This window comes from Acyrthosiphon pisum, chromosome A2 (assembly GCF_005508785.2).
Source record: "Acyrthosiphon pisum isolate AL4f chromosome A2, pea_aphid_22Mar2018_4r6ur, whole genome shotgun sequence".
NCBI classification, from domain to species: Eukaryota; Metazoa; Arthropoda; class Insecta; order Hemiptera; family Aphididae; genus Acyrthosiphon; species Acyrthosiphon pisum.
In genome coordinates this window covers 51,338,153-51,361,748 of record NC_042495.1, presented here as the reverse complement: position 1 = coordinate 51,361,748, position 23,596 = coordinate 51,338,153, and the positions used below count along the sequence as shown (strand labels likewise).

Genomic DNA, 23,596 nt, shown 5'->3' with positions numbered 1-23,596 from the left:
GGGTAGGTAAATAAGCAGTGCATCACAACCAATCAATTTGGTTTAATTATTCCATAATCTCCTCAGTGATACATACAAATTTAAAAAAATTGAATTGGCTCTACTGTAAAATTCATTATTTTTTACATACAACATTTTTGAATTAAGCCATCGATATTATATTATATTTATTGTATCTATATTTTATATTTATTTTATCTGCCTGCTACTTTGTATGTACTTATTTGTGTTTTGTTATTATTTTTTTGTTTTAAGTATTATTTAAATTTAACTTGTTGACGATGGTGATTTATCAAAATTATATTGTAAACATTGTAAATATTTTAGGACCCCTAAAAATTAAATTTTGAATAGTACCAGTTTTCCGCATTTTTTATTTCTTTTGTTATAAATTGTATGGGCCGTACCAATATTCCAAGCATCGTCTAATTGGCTGAAGCCTGAAGGGCCCCTCCAGTTAGAAATAGACCTAATAAGTACGAAATTTTATTTTTCACCAAGTTCCTAATCGTTATTTTGTTTTTCATAGTCCCATCAATAAAATTTTACATAATAAAACAAACATCTATTTGACTTTGATTTTTGATTTTTTTTGATGGAGCGTGTTGATCTCAGTGAATGTTATTTAATTGTAAATGATAAATTGCATTATAAAAAAATATTAAAGGATACAGTTCTGTGATTAGAGTGTATGTTCTGGAAGTCTGTAATGCATCATGAATACGAATAATTCGTCTATTACTCAAATCAGTCATTATCTTTAGCTCGTTGTCCATTAGTTTCGTCAAATGATCTCCTTTTGCATTCATAACCTTAGCAGCGTAATTTCTACCCGTCGACCTTTCAACTGCGTGGTACACAACACCCTGTGTACCGCGTCCCAACTCGTCTCCAATATCATATAAATCTGAAAAATCTTTTTTCTTCCATTTTATGTCTGTTTTACCATTGTATGAATAATCAGATTCCCGGTCCTCAACATGTATAGCCACTGATGTAGATATTGATCCAGCTAAATTACGAGCACTAATACTATATAACCCTTCGTCTTTCATGATAACATCTTCGATACGCAGTATACAAACGTCTGGTTCTACTTGTTCAATCTATCATTTTAAAACAAATTAATTTAACGATAATATCATATATTATTCATACATTTTGTTCAATTACTTGAATTCTAGCAGAATCAACCAAGGGTTTCCAATCTTTAAACCATTTTATTTCTGGATACGGAACACCAATAACTCTAGCTTCTAATTTACAATTTTTACGTAAAATTACATACTTTTCTTCGGGCCGTTTTAAGAACTTAGGATATTCAGCAATTTGCAATCTAACTCTTTGTCTAGCTGTTCCATGTTCATTTGTAGCAACAGCTTCATATGTTCCTATATCTCGATCCAACATCCTTAAATTTAACATACGATAGTTATTTAAAGGAGATTTTTTACTTATAATTAAATTTAAAAAAGTGACTTACTTATTAATAAATAATGTAGCTTGGCCATTTCGAGTATAACTCGAATCGTAACGACCACCCATTTCTATTAACTGACTATCAAAATAATATTGCATTTTTGGTTTTGGATATCCGTAAACAAACCAATATAAATTTGCATTATGACCTTTAACACCATATTGTGTATCGTGTTCTTGATGTAAAAATCTGTAAGTATTTTTATAGTAATAATAGTGTAAGCCAAAAAACAACGCATTAATTAATTTACCTCGGTGCTTGTGCATAGTTATCATGAGGAGGTCTTTCAATATCAAAATCTCTTGGGAAATAAGGTGATGATTCTGGCTTAAAGTCAGTTCCAATTGGTAGATAAGGTGTAAATTTAGGTGGCTCTGGTTCTAACTTTTCTCTAAAATATGAGCAAAATAATAATTTCATAAGGTTAAATAAATATTTTGAGATTGTTACAGTATTTTTATCGTACCTGTATGTCAAGACAAATGGTGAAGGATCACTAATTCCATAGTTATTTTCAACTCTTACTCGGAACTTATAATCTCTAAATGGTATTAAACTATGTATATCGCAGGCACAACCTCGAATACCAGCTCTCACTGTAGTCCATTCGCCTTTTGGTTGTTCTTCCATTTCTACTAAATATGTCACTGGAGTCCTTGGCGTGATTGGTAATGAAGGTTTCCATGAAAGAGTAAGTCTTTTATCAGTCATTCGGGTAATTGTAGGAGGGTCAGGTAATGGTAGTGGTGCTCCAGTTGCACGATATCGGTCAAAGTCTTTGTAAAGTTCACCGACGGGACGTTTTGAACGTGAATCCAAACCATCTGTAATATAATTCAATTTATTATTAAGTTATTTTGTTTTTATATTTGATTAGTAACTTACTGTCAAATATAATGCTTGCTTCACAGTATGCTTCTCCGTGAGGGTTATAGATTCGTAATTTGTATCGACCCGAATCAATAATTGAATCAGCATGTAATATTTTTAATCGCATCAAACCAGAACCTTCTTTTTCCATTCTAATCCTTTCAGTTTCATATAATCTATTAGTGTCTAAGAACCACTCATATTCAGGCTCTGGCCATCCAGTAGCACATGCAGTAAATTTAGCTGTCATTCCATCAAAGACTTCACAATCACCAATTTTCTTCATAAAGGACGGTGGTTCTTGTTTCCTAGATTCATCAACACTAAAAAAAATCATTATAATTTCACATTTTTATTTTTATACGAGTATACACATTTATAGTACATTCTTGGGGCAATTGAAAGTTGTGCTTCGCACGTAGCTGTTCCATCTCTGTTGGTTGCAATACAGCTGTATAGTCCCGCGTCATCACTATTGACATCCTTTATAGTTAGACTACAAACTTCCCCATCACGTTTTAATTTGTACTTATCCCCATTCATTAATTGATGGCCATTTTTATGCCATATAATATTTGGAGATGGAACTCCGGTGACACGAGCATGGAATTTAGCGTCTCTTGAAAGCAACTAAATCGATAATTAATAGAATTACAAAATATATTTACAATATTGAACATATTTTATTTTGTTATACCTGTTGGTTATGTGAAAAACGTTGCGTGAAAACAGGAGCTTGATAAAGTTTACGAATTCCAACTTGACAGTCTGATTTGGAAGATCCTAATTTATTTGTTAGAGTGCAAGTATACTGTCCAGCATCTCCTGTGTTGGTATCAAGTACTTCAAGTCCAACTTTATAACCATCACAGGTAAAGTGAACTTTATTACATGGCTGCAATACTTTTCCGTCTTTTTCCCACTTAACGTCTGGTATAGGATTACCAAGGAATGGAGCTAATAACGTCAATGTATTGCTTTCCTCTACTGTGGTATCTTTAAGTCCATGAAGGAATTCTGGTTTAGATTCTAATGAATCAGTGTTTATTTTTGCTGCAATTAAATTTCACAAAATAAAATATTTTAAAAAAATAGTTGGAACATACTGTATTGAATTTTGAAAGTAATAAACATTTTAGTTAAATATGTTTAAGAATTTAAATTAATAAATATTAATTCACAGTTTAAAAACTTAGAAAAGCATTTATTAGTCTACCAATGTAAATTCTAATGATATATAATATTTCGCAACACTAATTAAATGAATTATAGGTACTATTTAATTTTTGAAATAAAAATAAAATTATTGACTTACAAGTTACCGAAAGTTTGGCTTCTGATGTAGTAGTTCCATTATCATTTGAAGCAATTATTGCAAGCTTGCCTGCATGTTCCGGACCAGCTTTTTCAATTAACAAGTAATGGAGACCATCAGGTTCATGTGCCATTTTGATATTTTCTCCATCCACGACCAATGGCGTATCATTGATTGTCCTTGCATAAGGTAATTTTATATATTGAATATGCATCAGAAATTAAAATAAAATAATTGCTTACCATGCCATTTCTGGAAGCGGAAATCCAGATAACCTAAAGGGTAATTTTGCAGGAAATCCTTCTACTACTTTAGAATCTCTTAAAGGCATGATAAAAGCTGGTACTGTAGCTGCCGGTTTTACTTTGACTTGTATTTGACCAGCAGCTTTACCCAGTTCATTTGATACAACGATTTTATAGTCACCAGCATCATCAAGCGTTGCTTTTTCAATTACTAGAGCAATATTGCCGTTGGGACCCATGACAAAATCAATCTGAGGACAAGGATGTAATACATGCTCTGCTTTATACCATTTTACAATAGCATCTGGATAGGCTACGTATTGAGCTTCTATTTTTAAAATTTCACCCTCGTTGGCGTCCACTTGATTTGGGTGTTTAATTATTACTGGCTTTTTCGGTAATTCTAGAAAAATATACTTGAAGTTTTAATAAAAAACGTTTAATGCTGAAAATGTTAGCATAATATGTTAAAATTATTTTTAAATTAAAATCGCAATACTGTTATATAAAATAGTTTCTTTAATTTTTATATACATTTTATAGATTATATATTTATATAGATACAATTCTTTAAAATATCACAAAGACTTTTTATGTTATTTATAATTTAATTTTAGTACTTTAAATTTAATAAGGCATAAAATTCATTTATTTTTAAAACTATTAAATTACAGTTAAATCTAATGTTAAAATATAAGTCTATGTTATATAATAATATATTCATTCTATGAACTTACCATTTACTACCAATGCAGTATTAGTAGCACTTGTACCAAAATTATTAGTCGCAATAATTTTATATGCACCACAATCTCCTTGTTCAACTTTATCAATTTTCATCAAAATAGTTCCATTTGGATTTGCTTCTAGGGTAATATGTTGTTGTTCATCATCAGTATTATTTTCTTCCATATTTTTAAGCTCTTCGCCATCTTTATACCATACAACATGAGGACGAGGGCTTCCAATAAGTTGTGTTTGAATTTCAATTGGAGATCCTTCAACAGCTTCTGTTATCCGGTCCAATGGTTTTACAAACGAGGGCATTATTTCTGCCATAGTTAAAGTTGATGATGTTTCAGCTTCACCCATCATATTTACAGCTTTAACTGAGAACTGTAATATAAATTAAATGTTAATCGACATTGAATTCAAGAAATTAAATATTATCTTACGTTTGCAATATCTAAACCACTGAAATGGTCTATAGTAAGAGTACTTTTAATTTGACCTTCTTCATTTGTATGTATACTGATTCTTAAGTCAGGTATTACGACCTCCCCATTTTTAAACCTATGTAAAAACATTATTATTTCCAATAAAATATTTATTATAATGAATATTACCAAGTGATTTTCGGTTTTGGAATTCCATTAACTCGTACAGATAGCTGAACTTCTTCATATTCTTGTATTGTTAAATCTTCCATTAATTTAACAAATGAAGGAGTCTCAGCTAAAATTAAATTTTTTTTTGATTATATTATTTTTTAATACAATTAATTTAAGTAGGTTTACTTACTGTGAAGTTTAAGGTTAGCTATGGCGGTAGTTTCACCCACTTTATTCCAAGCTTTAACTACATATTCACCTTCCTCTTCTGGATTCACATCTCCAATAACTATCTTGAACTTTGTTATATCATTATCTAATTCTTCACTTGTGAGGTTAACAAATTCTCGTTCTGATAAATCTTTTCCATTTATTGTCCACACTATTTTTGGTTTCGGTACAGCGTGAATAATTGCTTCAAATACCGCTTCCATCGAGGGTATTACAGTGATGTCATGGAAACCTTCTATTTGAGGTTGCATAACTATATCTAAACGAGCGCTACATTCAGCAGAATCAAACTTATTAGTCGCTTTCACTCGGTAAATACCGGTATCACTAAGTTCAGAAGATGGAATAGTCATTGTAAAAGTACATTCCTTAAGGCCATTAGCTATTTCAAATGAATCAACAGTAAAGTCAGCATTGACATTTTTTCCATCACAAGTCCATTCAACATCAGGAATCGGATCAGCTATGAGCGTTATCGACCATACAACCTTTTGACCTTTTTTAACTTCTAAATCAGTTAGTGGTTTTCTTATTTTGGGACCACGAAGCAACTCTACATCTTGCACGTTGAGTTTTGCTGATTGCACGTCTTCTCCTACTTCATTAGTTAGTTTACAGCAATATGAACCAGAATCAGCCACTCTTAAATCTTGAATAGTTAATTTAAATGATTCATCTTCGTCGGAATCATTAATTTGGATATTTCTAGTATTTGATAGTTCATCACCATCTTTAAACCTTAAGTATAAAAATAGATAAAATAATAAATATTATTAGAATTTAAATTAATAACCTATTACCATTGAACTTTTGGTTTAGGAGCACCACGAGCTTTGACATTAAATACTTTTGTAAGTGATTCATACGTTTCATCATCATCCATACCAGATATAATTTTTGGAGGCACTAAAAATTTCAAACAAGATAATTTATTTATTATAATTTTTTTTAAAACTTTTTTCTAGAAATAAAACTTACCAAGTTATTAGGAAAAATATACAATTTTTTTGAACGTATTATTTACAAACACAAAAACCAAAAAATATTTGTTATTAGTTACCATAAATTAAATAGACATCAAAAACGAAATAGGTTAAAATAATGCAATATTAGGCGCATATTAACTTAACACAATAAGTAGCTTAAATAACCTGAACAGTGACGAATTCTTAACGAACAAGAGATAAAAGACAGCACTGACGTTATTATAACATCTGATATTTTGTATACCTCCTATTTGTTTTACTCCACTTCTTGGCATATCATAGTTTTCTTCTTTTGGTGTATTTGGGGTTTTCGATATCGATATATTTTCATTTTCTTTATTTGTATTGTCTTGAGAATGATCTTTAACTGATTTATCAACTTTTTCTATGCTACTCACAGTTTTTGTGTCATTTAAATAATTGTTTTCTTTATTAATTAAATGTTTTTTTAATGGCATATTTAGAATGTTGGTATCTGTTATTTCTTTTGTTAATGAAAGAGAATCACCAGGTGATATATCCATGTTGTTATTATATGTACTGCATTCAATACCTTCTTTTTGATGCGTTCCAAGTGGTAACTTTTTACCATTTTCTTTATCTGATAAACTCAAAATAGGTTTATGAACCATATCATCTTCTTTATTGATGCTATTTTTATTGATCGGAATTTTTAAGTTTTTTATGGCATTTGTTGAATCATAAGGTTGCAAATCATTCACAGAATTTTCATTATTACTTGATGGAATAGATTTCTTAGGTAAAATGATATCTAAGATATTATCTTTTGGCAAAGGTTCAGATATTGGGCGCTGTTCATTATTTAAATTATTATCTTTATCTAACAGAGACATTTTATTTTCACTGTTTGACGTAGAATGAGGAATACAATCATTTGAAATATGTGAGTTATTATTCAAAGTTCCATTTAAAAGATCAGAATCTACCTTTTTAGTGGTTAAATCTTTTAATTGTTGTTGATTTAACTCCAAGTGTAAAGATTTTCCCAATGGTTCAGTATTTGATATATCAGATTTTTGTTTCGATGGTAATAAGTCAAATGACTCATTATTAATTTCGGATGCATCGTCAACATCTAATTTAGGTGTTAAATTATTTTCCAATTTAGTGATATTTTCATCATCCCCAATTTTTGAAATGCTACATTTTTTAACTAAATAGTCTGTTATTTCAGCTTCATCAAACAGTGGATATTTTTTAGAATTTGCAGGTTTCATTAAAGGTGTCGATAAATCGTTTTCAGTTTTTTCTTTTAAAGTAGTGTTATAATATGTATTATCTTCTTTAAAAGAAGGTCTTTTTTGTTTATTTTGTTTATTATCCTCGGAAATTTCAGTACACATCGCACTAAGAGCATCACTTATGATACTAGATTGTCTTATTAATGATTTTCTACGAAAGTCAGCTTCATCGGTATTATACATATGTATGGGACTATGTTGCAGGGACTCATCATTATCCGAAGCCTTTGTGTAATTACTTTTTGGCTTATTATTTATATTGTTTAAATAATCATGTCTACCCGAAAAATGAATTGACTCATTTAAATTTTGCTCCGATATTGATTTGAATTTATCGTCAAGTGTATTATTAATTGTAGTTAATTTATTTTCACTCTCTTCTGTTGTATATCGAGGGAATGATTTGGAAATTGAATCTTTATTTGATTCATCTTGTTTAATAATAGGAGCAATAGATTTTTCTAGTGTAGTATCCTGTTTTTTATGCTCAGTAGAAGGCAATCTTGATAAGGATGGTCTCTTTGGTATTTCAGAAAACTCTTTTATATTTTTTCGAGATGAAAGAGAGTTATCACATTCTTCTATAGAAGACAGTCTTGATATTGAATTTCTATCAGCAGTATTCAGAAATCCTTCTCCGTGTTTGGAATATGTTTCATCCAAATGTTCACAGGATTTTCCTAATGTGTCAGTAGACAAAATAACTTTTTTTGGTTCATCTAAATTATGGATTGTATTACTAATAAGTTCTTTTGAAATATTATCCGTGATTGATGAGGTTTCTTTATTATTTTTTGTACAAGTATTTGAATTATTTGAAATTATTTCATTTACCAAATTTTCAGATAGACCATCCATCTTTATATTCTCTTCTAAAGATGATAACCTTGAAACTGATCTTGCTTTTAATGTAGATGATTCACTTAACATACTATTGCTTCGTGATAGTATATTGTCCGAACGATCCATCTCAAATTTATTCATATTGTGGTTTTCCTTTTCCAATATATCTTCTAAATCATTTCGCTGTTTTTGTACTCGTTTTAGTAATTCTATTAAAGAATTATCGTCGTCTTCGTCATAACCATCTCCTAATGCCGCTTGAATGTTTTTATTTTCTTTCATTTTTTTAATCTCATTTCTTACTTCTTCGTGTTTTTTAACGCTTTCAACAACCCAAAATGGTTCTTCTTCTTCGTCAGAAGCTGTGTGAATTGATATACTTCTATCTATTTTAATTGGTATAATTCGTTCATCCCTAGGCTCCTCTACAATTCCATAATAATTTTTACATTTAGTAGAAGATTCTTCCCAACTCATTTCCACGCAACTAAATTCTCCTGACTGGCTGCTCATTATTACTAAACTTTCTTCGGTTTTGATAGATCTATCACCATCTGTAACGCGTTAATTACAATAACCTAATTTAATGAAGGTAATATGAACACTATAGAGTATAGATGCCCTTGATGACTCCTGTAAATAATTTCATACCTATATTAGTTATTGATGAAATACCAATTTTTCTATCTTCTTCCACATTTATTTCCACTAATCTTTTCCTGGTGCTATCCATTCTGTTGATTTTGATTGGCAATATCACTAATAAATTTAATTACTTTGTTTTTAACATTTTCGTATGTCATTTTGTTTACAAAATCAATTTAGCAACTTAAAGCTTTTAGCATATATAATATTCTATTCTATAAAATCCCACATATTTGGTAAATAGCTATATAAGTAAAATAGCTTCTATTTACACAAAATATTTAGGATAATAAACTAACCTTTTTCTTTTTTATCTACATTTTCTTCAATATCCTCATTTTTATTTTTAGCTGATTCATTATCATCATCTTTGAAATCAGTTGAATGTTTCGCTAAGTATTTGAAAGATCATGCAAAATGATAACATTTAAAATTAAAAATTAAAAAAATTATATCACAATGGATTGGATTAATATTTGAAAACATGCTTAAAACGCATGCCCGGTATTTATTCAAGATGTAATAACTGTCATAATATAATAGGTTTCATACTTATCATTTAAATATCTAGGCAAGTTACTTACCTAGAATATTTACTATACTCTTAGTTATAGCTGTCCCCATTTCGTTAGTGGCTCTAACTTCGTATTCTCCACCATCTTCTACTTTTACAAGATTGACAGTGAGACTAAAATTTTCCACCCTTTTTTTGTCTTTTGATATTTTGATGTGAGCATCACTACGTACTTCTTTGCCATCTTTAAACCATTTAATTTCGGGAATAGGGCTTCCGTAACAAGTCACTTGTAGTTTAAGCATTCCGCCTTCCGTTACTTCCATGTCCCTTAATCCTTTTTTAAATGTAGGTTGTGCTATTAAATGAAATATATAAGTATCATCGAAATGCCTAAGCATTAGTTTAATTATATTATATCTTACACATAACTGTTAGAGTGGCTTCTGAATCATAAGTTCCAATTTCGTTTGTTGCTCTACATTTATATGTGCCAGCTAATTTAGTTTTTGCTTCTTTTATAATTAGCTTGAAATTATCTCCATCTTCGAAACAAGTGAATTCTGTAGTTGTTTCTGTTATTTCTTCTTCCTCATGGAACCTAGTAAATTAATATAAATAATTAAATAATTTTTTTTTAATGTTTTTATTTCTATTATTTTACCATTGAATTGATGATTTAGGATAGGAATTCAATTTTACAGTAAATTCTACATTTGTATCCCCTTCAACTGCTTTTGTATCAGTTAAAGGCGTTTCGAAAATCGGTGGACATTTGACTAACAATTTTCCTTCACTTGTATTTTTTCCAAATTCGTTGCTTATCTCACACGTATATTTGCCTGAATCTTCCCTCGTAAGATTACTAATTAAAAGAGTATGAACGTCTTCTACGGCGTTAATTTTGATATGTGTTTTATCAGCAATTAACAATTTGTCTTCAAAGTACCTGAAATATAAAACGATTATGTACTTATATTTGTTTCTTATGTGTTAATATTATTGATTTTACCATTTTACTTGTGGTGGTGGGTCTCCCTCTACTCTAACACTCAAGGATACATAATCACCTTCCAAAGTTTCTACCTCTTTTGCTAAGGCACCGATAAATTGGGGAGGCATTTGAAGATTAATTCGACAAGCATCAGATATTTGACTAAATTGATTAGATGCGACTACTGAATATAAACCTACATCTTCCATTTTACAATCTTGAATAATTAAAGTATAGACTCCTGATACTTCATCAGTGACATATTTTATTCTATTCGATTTCTTTATAACTTTACTGTCTTTATACCTAAAAAATATAATTTTTTAATGATAAATTAAACTTTTTTTACATAATATTTTGTATAGTATTTTACCATTGTACTATTGGTTTTGGAGATGCTTCAATCTCAACTGTTAATGTTATTTCTGTTCCAGTAACACCTTCATAGTCAATCAAATTTTTTTTGAACTTTGGAGCGGCTTTAATCAATAGGTTAATTGTTTCGGTGTCAGATCCTAATTCATTTTTGGCAAATACTTTATATTCTCCTTCATCTTCAACCTCAACATTTTTTATCACAATAGCTGCAATGTCATCTTCGAACATGCATTTTATTCGTTCATTTTCTTGTATTTCTTCATCGTTTTTAAACCAAAATATATCTGGTAATGGATCACCAATTACTTTAGCCTCTAAGATGGCTGTGCTTTGGATTTTGGTTTCAAATTCTTTCACGTCAGTAGTTACTTTCGGAGCATATGGCAAATTTAGTTCTTTCACAACACCTAAAATTAATAGAAATTTAAACTAAATGTATCAATGCAATGGCAAAATGTATTATAATTTATAACACTATATTTGTATGTTATTTCATCATACCTTGGACACTAAGCTCAGCGCTACATGATATCTTTCCATGACAAGTAGAGGCAATACAAGTATATAAACCAGCATCTTCTGGTTTTACATTTTGGAACACTAAGGCTAATGAATCCTCATCATCCTTGAATAATACTTTAAATCGTTCTTCTGGGTTAAATGGCTTTCCATTTTTCAACCAAGTAAAATGTGGAGTACCATCAGGTACTATTGTTTGCATTCCAGCCCATAAGTCTTTTTCATCTAAACAAAAATATAGAGGTATACAAATGTTAAACTTTATATATCACATAAAATAATTGCATACTTGTAACTGTAACATGACAAGAACACGACTCTTCGGAGTATTTATTACTAGCAATCACTCGATATTCTCCTGCATCTTCAGGTTTTACATTGGGTAGAACAATTTCATAGAGTCCTTTTTCTTTATTTACTTCTAATATTTGTATTCTTTTGTCTTCGTCAGATATTTCTTTATCTCCTTTGAAACTAAATAAATATAATAGCAATTGAAATACATTAAATCAATACAATATAATAATTAAGTAATTTACAATCTCAATTTAGGCAATGGATTTGCTTTTATCTCAATCATAAATCTAGCATGAGTGTTTTCTAATAACTCAGTATCAGCTAGCTTGACAGCAAAAATTGGGGCGTTTGCTTTTGCCCTTGCTTTCTTTTCATCTGCTGAAACTGAAAATGTTCAAGTTTTATAGTTTATGTTTATTTCATTTAAAAACAAACAGATTGACTTACGATTTTCAACAAATAGGAGTGCTGTACTTGTAGATTCTCCTAAATCATTTTCAGCTTTAACTGTGTAAGTTCCCGAATCTGACATTATTACTTTATTTAATTGTAATTTATACAAATTGTTTTCTTTATCTTCTGTTATGGTAGTTCGGTTAGTAATAGTATTTGGTAATGGCATGTTATTTTTCAACCATGTGACTTTCGTAGCACCCTCAATTTCACATTCAAATGTTGCATTTTCTCCGACTAGTATAAGTAAAATATTAATTAGAAAATAGTTTTACTTTAAACATATATAACGCAGCATTATGAAGTATATAAGCAATTATTTTGTTGATGAACACCATATGATATTTTAAAAACATTTTTCAATCTACTTTGGCTTTGGTTAAAATAAAAGCATATTTAAAAACAAATTTAAATTTGCGTTACTCTCACGTGTTTATCACCTGCGAGAGAAGATTCATTATTCATTGATCTTCCTGATTTAAATTCACCCTTAGTGTCCCACCATTCATTACACTCTTCAATAACACCTTTTTATTTAACGATATAGTTTTATCAATAATTGCATTAATAGTAAAATGTATTAAAATACAGACACTTGAGAACTTATTTTATAATTTAATTAAATATTTGGTAACAAACCTCCACGACTAGTTCCTTTAATATTGACATGAAAGTATGGTTTTGAAACACCTTCTATATATTTCAATGGTTCGGATTCAATTTCTTCTTCCGCTGGTGAAGGAGATCTTTCGGGCGGAGGAGGTTCCGTTGGAACTGGTTCTACTTGTGGAATAGGCACTTCCTCTATTATTTCCTTTTCTACAATAACCTCTTGATGTGGAACAGGCATTTCAATCACAGGGGGTTCTAAATAAATATTAATAACAATACATATTAAAACTTTACTTTGAATTTATGATATTATTTTTACAAATACATAAATGTATTATAAACACAATTATTTAATTACTTATGACTTGCATAACCAATTTTTACAAGCTTTTGTTTTTTTTATTATTTTTGTTTTAAGTAACGAAATCAAAGTCTATTGTGCATTGTAGAAAATCATCTTATTTTTAACAAAAAAATTGATTAATTAAATTAGACCATTCTACGAGACGTGAGAGTTTCCTGCAAAACGCGTGTTTTAAGTGAAATATCACGCTTTTTATTTTTAGTCGGCGTTTCCATTGACGTGTGCGTATATTCACATGTTTGTGTTCGTATACCATCACACTCGCACTAATCATAATTTATGATTAACAACACAAATGCCACGGTCGTCAGCGAGAAAATTGCATATTACCTAAATATTGGCCCTTATTAAAGACATACAGGCCTCTTAATACAAAAAGTATAATTAAGATTTACGATGAATAAGGGGGGCACGGGTTTCATAATGTTTGTATAAATGTTGATACTAGTTTTGAGCTGTTGCTCAATTTATGTATGATTTAATGATTGTTTATGAGTTCATAAATAAAAAATAAAAATTACTGTAAATTTTCATATCTTATAGACATCGATATTTTTACAAGTTCAAATTTTTATAAAATCGGACCTATTATGTTTTATCGTGATAATCACGAAATGTATAAATTATTTTTTAGTTAAAAATTCCTAAATTTCTTAGCCTTAACATCTAATACTTAACAATAACTTCTGTGATCTATTTATAGGTAACTAAAAAACAGTTTATCAAAAGACCTAATAATTGTTTTATGATTATTGAAGATTTGACAAAATTAAATATTCACACGTTTAATAACGGCTTTTCTTTCATTATTACTAAAATAATAACTTTCTTAACATTATGAAATTTTCAAAATATTTAAACGAAATTCAGATGTCTATAAATAGCATAAATAGAGCACTAGAGCATAATATTTTTTAAATTATATCATAAGTATATAGTAAAAGCTTATATAAATATTTAGTACAGATAACTTTGTTTATTTTTGAATTATTACAACAAAATAAGTTGATTTTGTCGAAAACAGAACTTGCCTAAATATTCTTGTATTCCCTAATTTTGGTTTTTTGTTTTCTCTGTTATTTTGGAAAAAAAAGTTGAAGTTCTTTGGCCTCCCCACTCCCTCAAAGTACCAATTATATAGGATTTGTTACTAGATACGTCACTCCCAATGGTGAAAATTGAAATATTTAAAATGTTTAACTGCTCATATATATAGGTAGGTAATAACGGAAAAAAATAACCATACAGTAAATTCTCCTCTCAGAATCTAAAATGTTAAATTATATGTCACTCAGGTTTAAAAAATGGAAAGACTATTAAAATATTTGAACATTTTGAATTTTCCCGCATAAATACAATGTAGGTACCTATTATTGTTATTCCAAAGATATATTATACAATTAGCACAACACAAAAATGTACAATAAGCGTAGGTAACTTATGTTATGATAGTAATTTTTATTTTAAGTTACGCGAGAAAGGAGTAACTCGTAAGGCTTAAATCACACTTAAATTTCTATGGGATTTAAATATAATACAATTGTTAATTCAAACATAGACTAACCTTCAACTTTCTCAGGTTCTGGTCGTTTCTTAGGTTCAGGTGGTGATGTGCATTCAAATATTGGTTCTTTAGGTGGAAGTGTAAGTGGTGGACGTTTTGGCTCTTCAACGTGTTTCAACGGTTTCGGTGCTAATCGTCTTTCAATGGGATCTAAACCTTCTTCAATCTCTGAAGAAATATCTAATTCGATTCCTTTAAGTGGTTCAAATAAATCTTCATCCTTTTGTTTTTGTACTTTAATATCGTCACTGTTATGTTCAACATTTGTCACTAAAATATAACATCATTAACTAAAAACTTATAGTTAACACTTAACATCACGGTAAAAACAGAAGCAAGCTTAGCGTATTAATATTCATACTAAATTAATAGCTTAAAGCGCATGTAATATTTATTTTTAATGTACCCAAGTTAGAAGCAATTTTTTTCAGAAATTTTAGCTTTTTGTAAATTGTTTAATTGTGCCTAAACCAGTTCAAGCATATTTCGCATAATTTTATTTTTATGAACCTGTTATAGAAGATTTAGAAGTTTCTGTTATAGAAACGTATTCTCGCTCCCAAAATTTGTCTTGTAAATCTTCTTTTTCACCTTTTAACCGATAATCCCATTATATAAAATGTTCTTTTAATGTTTAAATTACTTAAATGTATAATATTAATTGATTTATTCTATTAAAATTAGAATATAATTGTCATTAGAAAAATATAATATATATTCAATACTTACGTAAATCGTTTCTATGTTCTTCAATTTCTGTAATCCACTGATCCCGACTTAAATCTTCATTAGCCCTAAAGGTGAAAGGATAATTTCCAACATCTCCTAGTCTATGATGAAGTATCCATACACGCTTGTTGTCTGGAGCTGCTTTTACAGTAACTTCAGGTAACTATATGACACAAAATAATATTGTTTATAGTTTTATATATTTATTTAAAATCCTACTATATTACTCTAATTATATCCTTCAGTACAAAGACAGATTTATCTTCAGATATTCGACGAACTTTACAGACAAGGATTCTAGATTTGAATAAAAAGCAATAGCGCTGATGCCCTTTAGGATCTTCGGCGTCTTGTACGTAGTACCATCCCTATAATTTTGTAATAATAGTATAATGTATGGTATCAAATATAAAATGTTCTAAAATGTTATGAATTGGAGGTATGAATCCTTCGATTCACTATTCAATTATAAAACAACACACAATAACACATGTTGCAAATATATAGGAAAAAACCACTGACTATACAAAATTTGACCTTCGGTGATATTTATAAACTTTTGATGATTAATGACGTAGTCCACTTACGTGTTTTAATAATCGGCCCAGTTTATGTATAGTGCCATGAAATCCTTCTATATTAGTTAAAAATTTCGTGTCGGTAAATCGGTGTGGAATTGATAGCATCAATTCCAGAGCTCTTTCTAAGTCAGTAGTATCTTCTCCTATGAGTAATGAATATTTCACTAGTTCCTAATAAAATTAAATATGTATAATATTAATGTTAAATATTAACTAAACATTTTTTCCATCCATTTATCGCAAAGAAACTGATAAAAATAATTTAAGGAAATATTTTCCACTTTATTAAAATATTTGAGTAAGTAATACGGAAAAATGTTTTTAAATTATTAGTTGTACAACCGACGTCCCACAACCCTGACCATGGGTTAAGGTGGATTTTAAATTCTTAGAATGGAGAGAGCGCTATTAATTTAACTTCTTTAATTTAAATTCTACAAATGTTAAATACACAATATATATATATACTATATGGTGAAAAGTGTAAGATATACGGCATACTCCTTTAAGTTCATATAAACAATTTATGAAACTCGTAAAATAATTCAGAAATTAAGTAGCAAATGAAAATAAAAACAGTATAAAAGTTCAGTAGATAATTTGAAGATTAAAATTTAGAACTAGGTAAATAATACAAAAATATGGAAACAAAAATTATTTATACAAGATACAACTATATTTAATATTTTTTATCCAATTTTTCATTGAGAAAATAATGAAATGAAATTATATAATAGATTATAAAATATTTATTAAAAACGTTTTAAACTTAAAATTGTAACCAACAATTTTTTCCATTAATCTTGTATAATGTATTTTATCGTTGCAGGCATCACGTTATTTATTTATGTAAATTGTTCTGAGTAAATTATGTAAAGATACTAATGACTAACCTTGAGTAGTAATTGATAATCGTTAATTCGTTGTATCGGCAATTTCAAGTGTTCCGAAAGAGCTTTATCGTCTCCAAATTTCAATCGCTCATCCTGTAATTGAAACAAAAAGTGAACATTTTTATGTTATAGTAAACTTTTTTTTCACTGGTGACCGAATTTCGACCTGACAACAGACAGTGTAAAAATATACTGCTGATGAATTTTCAGGAAATCGTCACAACAAGTGTGAGCGTTGTATGTATAAATAAAAAGTAGTCTTCATAGCTCTTCCGTTATAATCATGTATTTAAAATAGCGCGATTTAAAAATAAATAATCTCACACCATTTGCCCTGTGATCTATTAATTTTGTTAATTATTATTTGACAAGATATATTCAATTTTAATACGATGTAATATAAACGATCTCAATCTTGTTATACTTTTAAGTTGAATAAAATCATCTAGTATATAAATATTATATACAATATCAATTAAATCACAATTACATTACAGCAACTGTATATAATATGACATATGTACCGAAAAAATAAGCAATTTACAAAATTTTTTAATTTAAGATTTTGGATATTATATAGGTATAGGTATTTAATTTTTTTTCTAATTTATTCCTTTGCCCAACAGCTAAAACAGAAACGCATTAACTGCGAACATTTTTTATTAGATTTTCATATAAATATTTAATACTTATCTATCATAATATATTATTATGTAATATATACCTATTTTGTATATTATGTTCTACTCCATAGTTTGTTTAAAAACGTAAAATATATTTATTTTATCATATTTTATTGTCAATTAATGCTCAAAATCGAAAGCCCGTGTATCGCTTAGTATTCTTAACCTAATCATTTTAACAGTTTAAAATATTAATTTTTGTTACCTACCTAATTTATTTAATTTTCATCATATTATAAACTGTGGTTTGCATTAAGAGCAGTTGCAGGCTGTAGTTAGCTATTAGGTACTACTTACTTAATCATAATATATATTATATTATACCTATTATTATAATATAAAGTCTGCCAAAAGCGAGTGGTGCTCATCATTATAGTGGATATTAAATCACCTACAAAAGGTATTTTTAGTTATACTTCACAGAAATCTGTACCAATATTTCTTTAACATTAATTGTTCACATATTTTAACATCAAATGTATTCATTTCCAACATCCACAATTGTCTATTACATAATATAGATAGTCTTCGTTGTAATCAAATACAATAATTAACATAATAAATTATCAATGACGAGTCGGGTAATAAATTAGGTAGGTACAATAATACTGAATATTTTAATCGTAGGTACCTACATCAAATCGTTTAAAAACACATTTGAGTTGTGTATCAATATTATTTACTACCTAATGAATTATTAATAAATCATAGCGACACGAATTCATGGTAGTTGGAAATAAACGCTTTCGAGAGAGATAAATTTAAATTTAAATAACAAAATCATCATCTACCTATTTGCAACAAGCACAACATAAGCTGTTCGTAATTATACGTCTTAGTGGGCTCTACAGTTCTGCTCCCATGGTACATTAGTATATTAAAATAACTTTCTACATTCGTTAGACCTACGTTAACCTTCTTACAAAAATATAAAAAAATCTAAAATGTAAATTCGTTCACGAACTAATGAAAAGTTTAACAGAAAATGGCCTAATTTTATATCAGTTGGCATATTTAAAAACAATTTTTATAAATTTTTTATCAACAATGGAAGAGTTTAGTGTGGCAGCATAGATAACGAAGGTCGGGCACTTGGCCAGGTCTTTTTGAAATTATTTGTTATGTTGTAACTATAGTATTACCCTTAGGTAATGCACATGGATTGGTTAGAGGCTTAAAGCCAAAGTTTTGTAAAACCCTTATTTTACAGGTAAGTACTTTTATCCAAGAAATACAATAATTCCTACAATGATATTTTTACTATTTATAAATAGTAAACAAAAACATTTATACATGTCTACTCATTTAATTAATAAATTCTAGACACAAAACGCTATTTGATCTGAAGACAGGTACTTTTTATTCATTTAAATATTTGGATTATGCCATAACTTATGACTTATGTTAGGTACCGCTATACCCTATTGAATATTAGAGAATAAAACCATACATTTTTGGTTATTCAAAAAAAATTATTTCAACAATAGGATATAATAAGTAATAATATTAAAAACCAATCACTTAATTTATCAGTTTTAAAATTTAATTAATGGCCTAACTTAAACTTATCATAATTGAACTTATTTTATAAAATATAATCCTTATCGAAAAATATATGATTTTATTTCTGTGGGTGTTTAATGGTTTGTGGTATTTTGCACTATAAAAATCTTAAGAAATATCATACTGTCTATTTCCAGCAAAAGGATTCTGCAAATGGCAACTAGCCAATACTAAATAGTTGTTATATCCAACCGTATACACTGCAGTATAATGCTTTACAGAATTATAATTGTAAGGTCAAATAAAATATTCAAATGAGAAATATATTCCCATATCCCATTACATAGTGTTTGTGTTCTTTACCCAATTAAGATCCAAACTGATTAGTAATTAAAACTAAAATTATCAGGTTTTAATATCGTTACGCTACTCGGAATCAATCTTGGCGTCTATAGTCAGTAGATATACCTGGCTACAATAATATTATTTTGTAATAATATATTTTGGCTTCAACTATTTTGTGAAATACATTATTTTCTCAACCTTTAAATGCTATGACTTACGTAGCTATAGGGTGGCTGACACATGAATTCAATTTTGGCTCACGAAAACCTGGAGGATCCACCCCATAGAGTATTGACCCATAGAAAAGTTTATTATTTTAATTGGATTATATAATATATAGATCACAGTTTAGTGTTGGAAATATTACGAGACCCCCACCATGAAAAAATCTTAAATACGTCACTGAAACGCTATTATATATTAGTGGCAGAGTGTGTGGTTGAGGTTTTAAAATAGGTATTAAAAAAAATACTTTACCGATTTTTGACAAAGAACAATTGAGAATACTTCAAATGAAACAAACGTTAAGGCTATATAAGTTAAATAATAGTATTTTTATATTAATTTCATTTTTTTTTTTGGACAAAACTCCATGGATTTAAAATATATTTTGTATTGTAAATTATTTTTATAAAAAAAAAAAAAAAACTATTAGGTAATCATAAATATTATCAAATATTAATAATTATAAATTAAAGACGTGTTACCTATATATTGTATTTAGAATATGATACCAACTAAATTGTATAGGTACTATCAAAGTGTTTCACACTATTTCTGGACTCTATAATAGTGATAAAAATAACGTATAAAAATACAAATGTATACAACATATGTGAAACTAGTAAATAAAGTACAGTCGTATAGGTCAAGAGCAGATTCAGGAGGAGAACTGGGGGCAAGTGCCCCCCGTTCACAAAAAAAAATATTATATAATTTTTTATTAATTATTGAAAATCAGCATCGTAAAAATGTGGTTATAGTGGCCAGTGGGTATATTATAATATAAGAAGTAATAAGTAATGAGTAATAAATAATTATTTATTCAAACAATCATATATAGTATATTTCGTTAATACAAATATATGATTAGTATTGTTTAATGTTTTCACCGATTTCTAGTTTATGAAGCAATTTTAGACGTATAACGTACTTATATATTTATGCAAGGTTTCATAAATCGTATTCATTTAGTTTTTTGCTAAAATGTAATGGACCTATCATGAGCCACCAAATAATGTTTAAGTGACCTAGCTCACTATTGATTTATTAATAAAATAAATATTAAGTGATTGTTCAAGCAAGCCCGCATTAGTCTAGTTCTAGTAGAAAATATTGTTTATAAGTTATACTAATCGATTTTTAATTCTTATTTTAAGAAATATATTTAACACATTAATCATCCATGATAAAGGTAGTCTTATTACAACTGGCAGATTATAATCTATATAGTATAATCTATAAAGTCTTACTGTGTATCACGATTTAAGATTAGATATAACATTATCTTAAATCGTGTTATGTCTTGTGTATACTAATGTTATCTTATAATATCTTAATAACGTATAACAATAGCTCGCATAATAGAATTATACAACGAATAATATTGGAAAAAAATACAAATTATAATCTCCTCTAGGCTATAAATCTATAATGTCGTATTTAAGTATTTTAAAAATCATTATACTGAAAGTCAATACAGAATACGTCATGTTTATATCGAAATAAAGTACCTTGGGAACATTTAAATGACGTATAAACATATTTTACGGGTATTAAAATCATAGAGATGAATAAGAATAATAGTATTCTTGATCAAAATAAAATTTATGTTCTACGTACCTCAAAATACTCGTTTACTTCATAATTGCGTTCCAAAAATTCTTGTGCTTCTGGTTCTGTCTGACAATAATTGACATGCTTATCAAAATCTCTTTCCTGAAAAAATCAAAACATTATAATTTACAACGGTTTAAACTTAAGTCAATAATTGTAATATACATATAATAGATATTATTTAATATCTGTTATTAACATCACATATTATTAAACTTTATTACAGTTAGATGGTTAAACGTTTAATATTTTATAGAATTATAAGTTACTTATAACTCTAACACTTATACTTATCGTTACATTGTCTTTACTGTGCACATAACAAGCAAGACATCACCAAAATTATGAATTTAAAATAACTTTGATCAGAATATATTAATCATATACATATAATAAAACTAATAAAAGTTAAAAGAATATTATCTCTGATTTTCTATAATTATTGTGAGTAACATATATTGTAACTACTACCTAAATGATTAAAATATTGATATTAAAATTAAAATTAAATGATGCTTTGATAATTATTCAAAAGTGAATATTATTTGCACGTTGGATACGTCACTGTTAGGATAGGTTAGACGTAAGAAGTAATACAGCCATTTAAAAAGCCATTTAAAAAAAAAGTTGTATGACAGTAATGACTAATGGCCAATGGGTACTAAGATTTAAGACATACATTAAGGAGTAAAGTATAGGCAAACATTAAGGCAATTTATTTCAATATGTGAAAATTAAAATAATATTATTGTATGAACATCAAACTACTTCTATAGTTGATAATTTATTATTCTGTACAATTTTTTTTTTGTTATAAAAATATAATTTACTTAACTTGTTTAAATAATAATATTTTTGCTAAACTTATCTCATATTTATTTTTATATTTAAAATGATATATTTCATTTTTAAATTCTGAGCGGAGCGCTGAATGTATTGATTTTACAATGATGTGTGTATTTATTTTGTGTCTGTCATCACCTTTTGAGGCATTTAAAATGCTTCGATTTTTTCAACAGCATCTTTTCTGATATATAATATAATTTCTAGTTTTATTAGTTTTTATTTAATAATTGTCGATAAAAAAAATGTTCGATGGGTCAAACAAATTGATAATGTAATACAACGGTCCTAATAAGTTGTGGTTGGTGAAAGTTAAACATAAAGTTGAGCTTAAATCCACAATAATTTTTTATGAGCGTCTGAAGTTAAAAATTTAGCAAAATTCATCAAAACCTCGAAAATTTGCAAATTATTTCTAGTTAAAAATTCATAAAATATTCTCTATTTATATTTAAGTTTTAAAATTTTCATTCAAGATTTCCCTTAAGTTTTTATACATATAACAAAAAAAAAAATTTACTGGAAAGTCAAATTAATTTTTTATGAGCGTTTGAAGTTGACATTGGATATTCACGAGTAAATTCTCATATAACAATTTTCTTATTTTGTTGTTTTTCAAAAACTATTAACCGTATAGGTACTTGAAATTTTCATCAAATGTTTATATTAACATATTCTATACATGATAACATTTTTGAAATATTTTGACACGTTTTGGGGTATTTATAGATATTTTCAATTTTCAACATTTTTAGTTTTTATTCTATGAATGTCAATAAAATGTTAGTTCAGTTGGGTCAAAAAGCTTGATAACTGAATACAATGTTCCTCATAAAGAGCTATAAATTATAATAGCATTTGAGAAATAATAAATATCCATAAAAAATATCGATTTTTCCATAAGTATTTAAAGTTCAAATGTTGAGAAAATTTATCAAATTAAAAATGTACAAATTATTTAGAAATTAAAAATGTATTTAATATTCAACTTTTATAGCTAAGGATTGAAAATATAAAATAAGGATTCTCAAAAATAGTCCATACTGTAACCAAAACATCTAAAAATTATATTAACATAGTTAATTTTTACAGACATTATAAGTTCAAATTTGGATTAAATTACATATTAAAACTCAAGAATAACGATTATTTTGTTGTAGTTTAAAAATATTATTCGTGGCTCGTGGGTACCTATATGAAACTTTTAGAGTATACTATTATTTTTATACACAAAATGACATATTAAAATGTATATTTTTTGTAAAAAAATTCCGCCTACT

At 28.0% G+C, this 23,596-nt stretch overlaps 1 protein-coding gene across 7 annotated transcripts in view; it reads right to left on the bottom strand.

The window, feature by feature from the left end:
* LOC100167996 (obscurin) overlaps positions 1–23,596 on the bottom strand; it is a 71,176-nt gene that overhangs the window by 8,312 nt on the left and 39,268 nt on the right. For 3 of the 7 annotated variants that reach the window (XM_008180783.3, XM_008180777.3, XM_029490801.1), the window contains 36 exons: positions 21,480–21,575; positions 17,107–17,199; positions 16,220–16,384; positions 15,860–16,000; positions 15,633–15,795; positions 15,414–15,494; positions 14,904–15,173; positions 13,003–13,230; positions 12,804–12,890; positions 12,358–12,600; positions 12,153–12,294; positions 11,903–12,087; positions 11,596–11,838; positions 11,090–11,501; positions 10,735–11,022; positions 10,387–10,671; positions 10,148–10,323; positions 9,793–10,080; positions 9,508–9,600; positions 9,215–9,322; positions 6,703–9,117; positions 6,273–6,378; positions 5,432–6,210; positions 5,257–5,365; positions 5,086–5,203; positions 4,648–5,026; positions 3,908–4,313; positions 3,666–3,844; positions 3,048–3,403; positions 2,736–2,980; positions 2,366–2,673; positions 1,947–2,304; positions 1,731–1,871; positions 1,484–1,669; positions 1,174–1,411; positions 673–1,106 (listed from right to left, as the gene is read on the bottom strand). In XM_008180783.3, coding sequence (XP_008179005.1) covers positions 673–1,106; positions 1,174–1,411; positions 1,484–1,669; positions 1,731–1,871; positions 1,947–2,304; positions 2,366–2,673; positions 2,736–2,980; positions 3,048–3,403; positions 3,666–3,844; positions 3,908–4,313; positions 4,648–5,026; positions 5,086–5,203; positions 5,257–5,365; positions 5,432–6,210; positions 6,273–6,378; positions 6,703–9,117; positions 9,215–9,322; positions 9,508–9,600; positions 9,793–10,080; positions 10,148–10,323; positions 10,387–10,671; positions 10,735–11,022; positions 11,090–11,501; positions 11,596–11,838; positions 11,903–12,087; positions 12,153–12,294; positions 12,358–12,600; positions 12,804–12,890; positions 13,003–13,230; positions 14,904–15,173; positions 15,414–15,494; positions 15,633–15,795; positions 15,860–16,000; positions 16,220–16,384; positions 17,107–17,199; positions 21,480–21,575 — 10,544 coding nt within the window. The remainder of the gene's footprint in view (positions 1–672; positions 1,107–1,173; positions 1,412–1,483; positions 1,670–1,730; positions 1,872–1,946; positions 2,305–2,365; positions 2,674–2,735; positions 2,981–3,047; positions 3,404–3,665; positions 3,845–3,907; positions 4,314–4,647; positions 5,027–5,085; positions 5,204–5,256; positions 5,366–5,431; positions 6,211–6,272; positions 6,379–6,702; positions 9,118–9,214; positions 9,323–9,507; positions 9,601–9,792; positions 10,081–10,147; positions 10,324–10,386; positions 10,672–10,734; positions 11,023–11,089; positions 11,502–11,595; positions 11,839–11,902; positions 12,088–12,152; positions 12,295–12,357; positions 12,601–12,803; positions 12,891–13,002; positions 13,231–14,903; positions 15,174–15,413; positions 15,495–15,632; positions 15,796–15,859; positions 16,001–16,219; positions 16,385–17,106; positions 17,200–21,479; positions 21,576–23,596) is intronic. The other 4 variants (XM_008180780.3, XM_008180778.3, XM_003241735.4 and 1 more) reach the window with 4 other exon arrangements.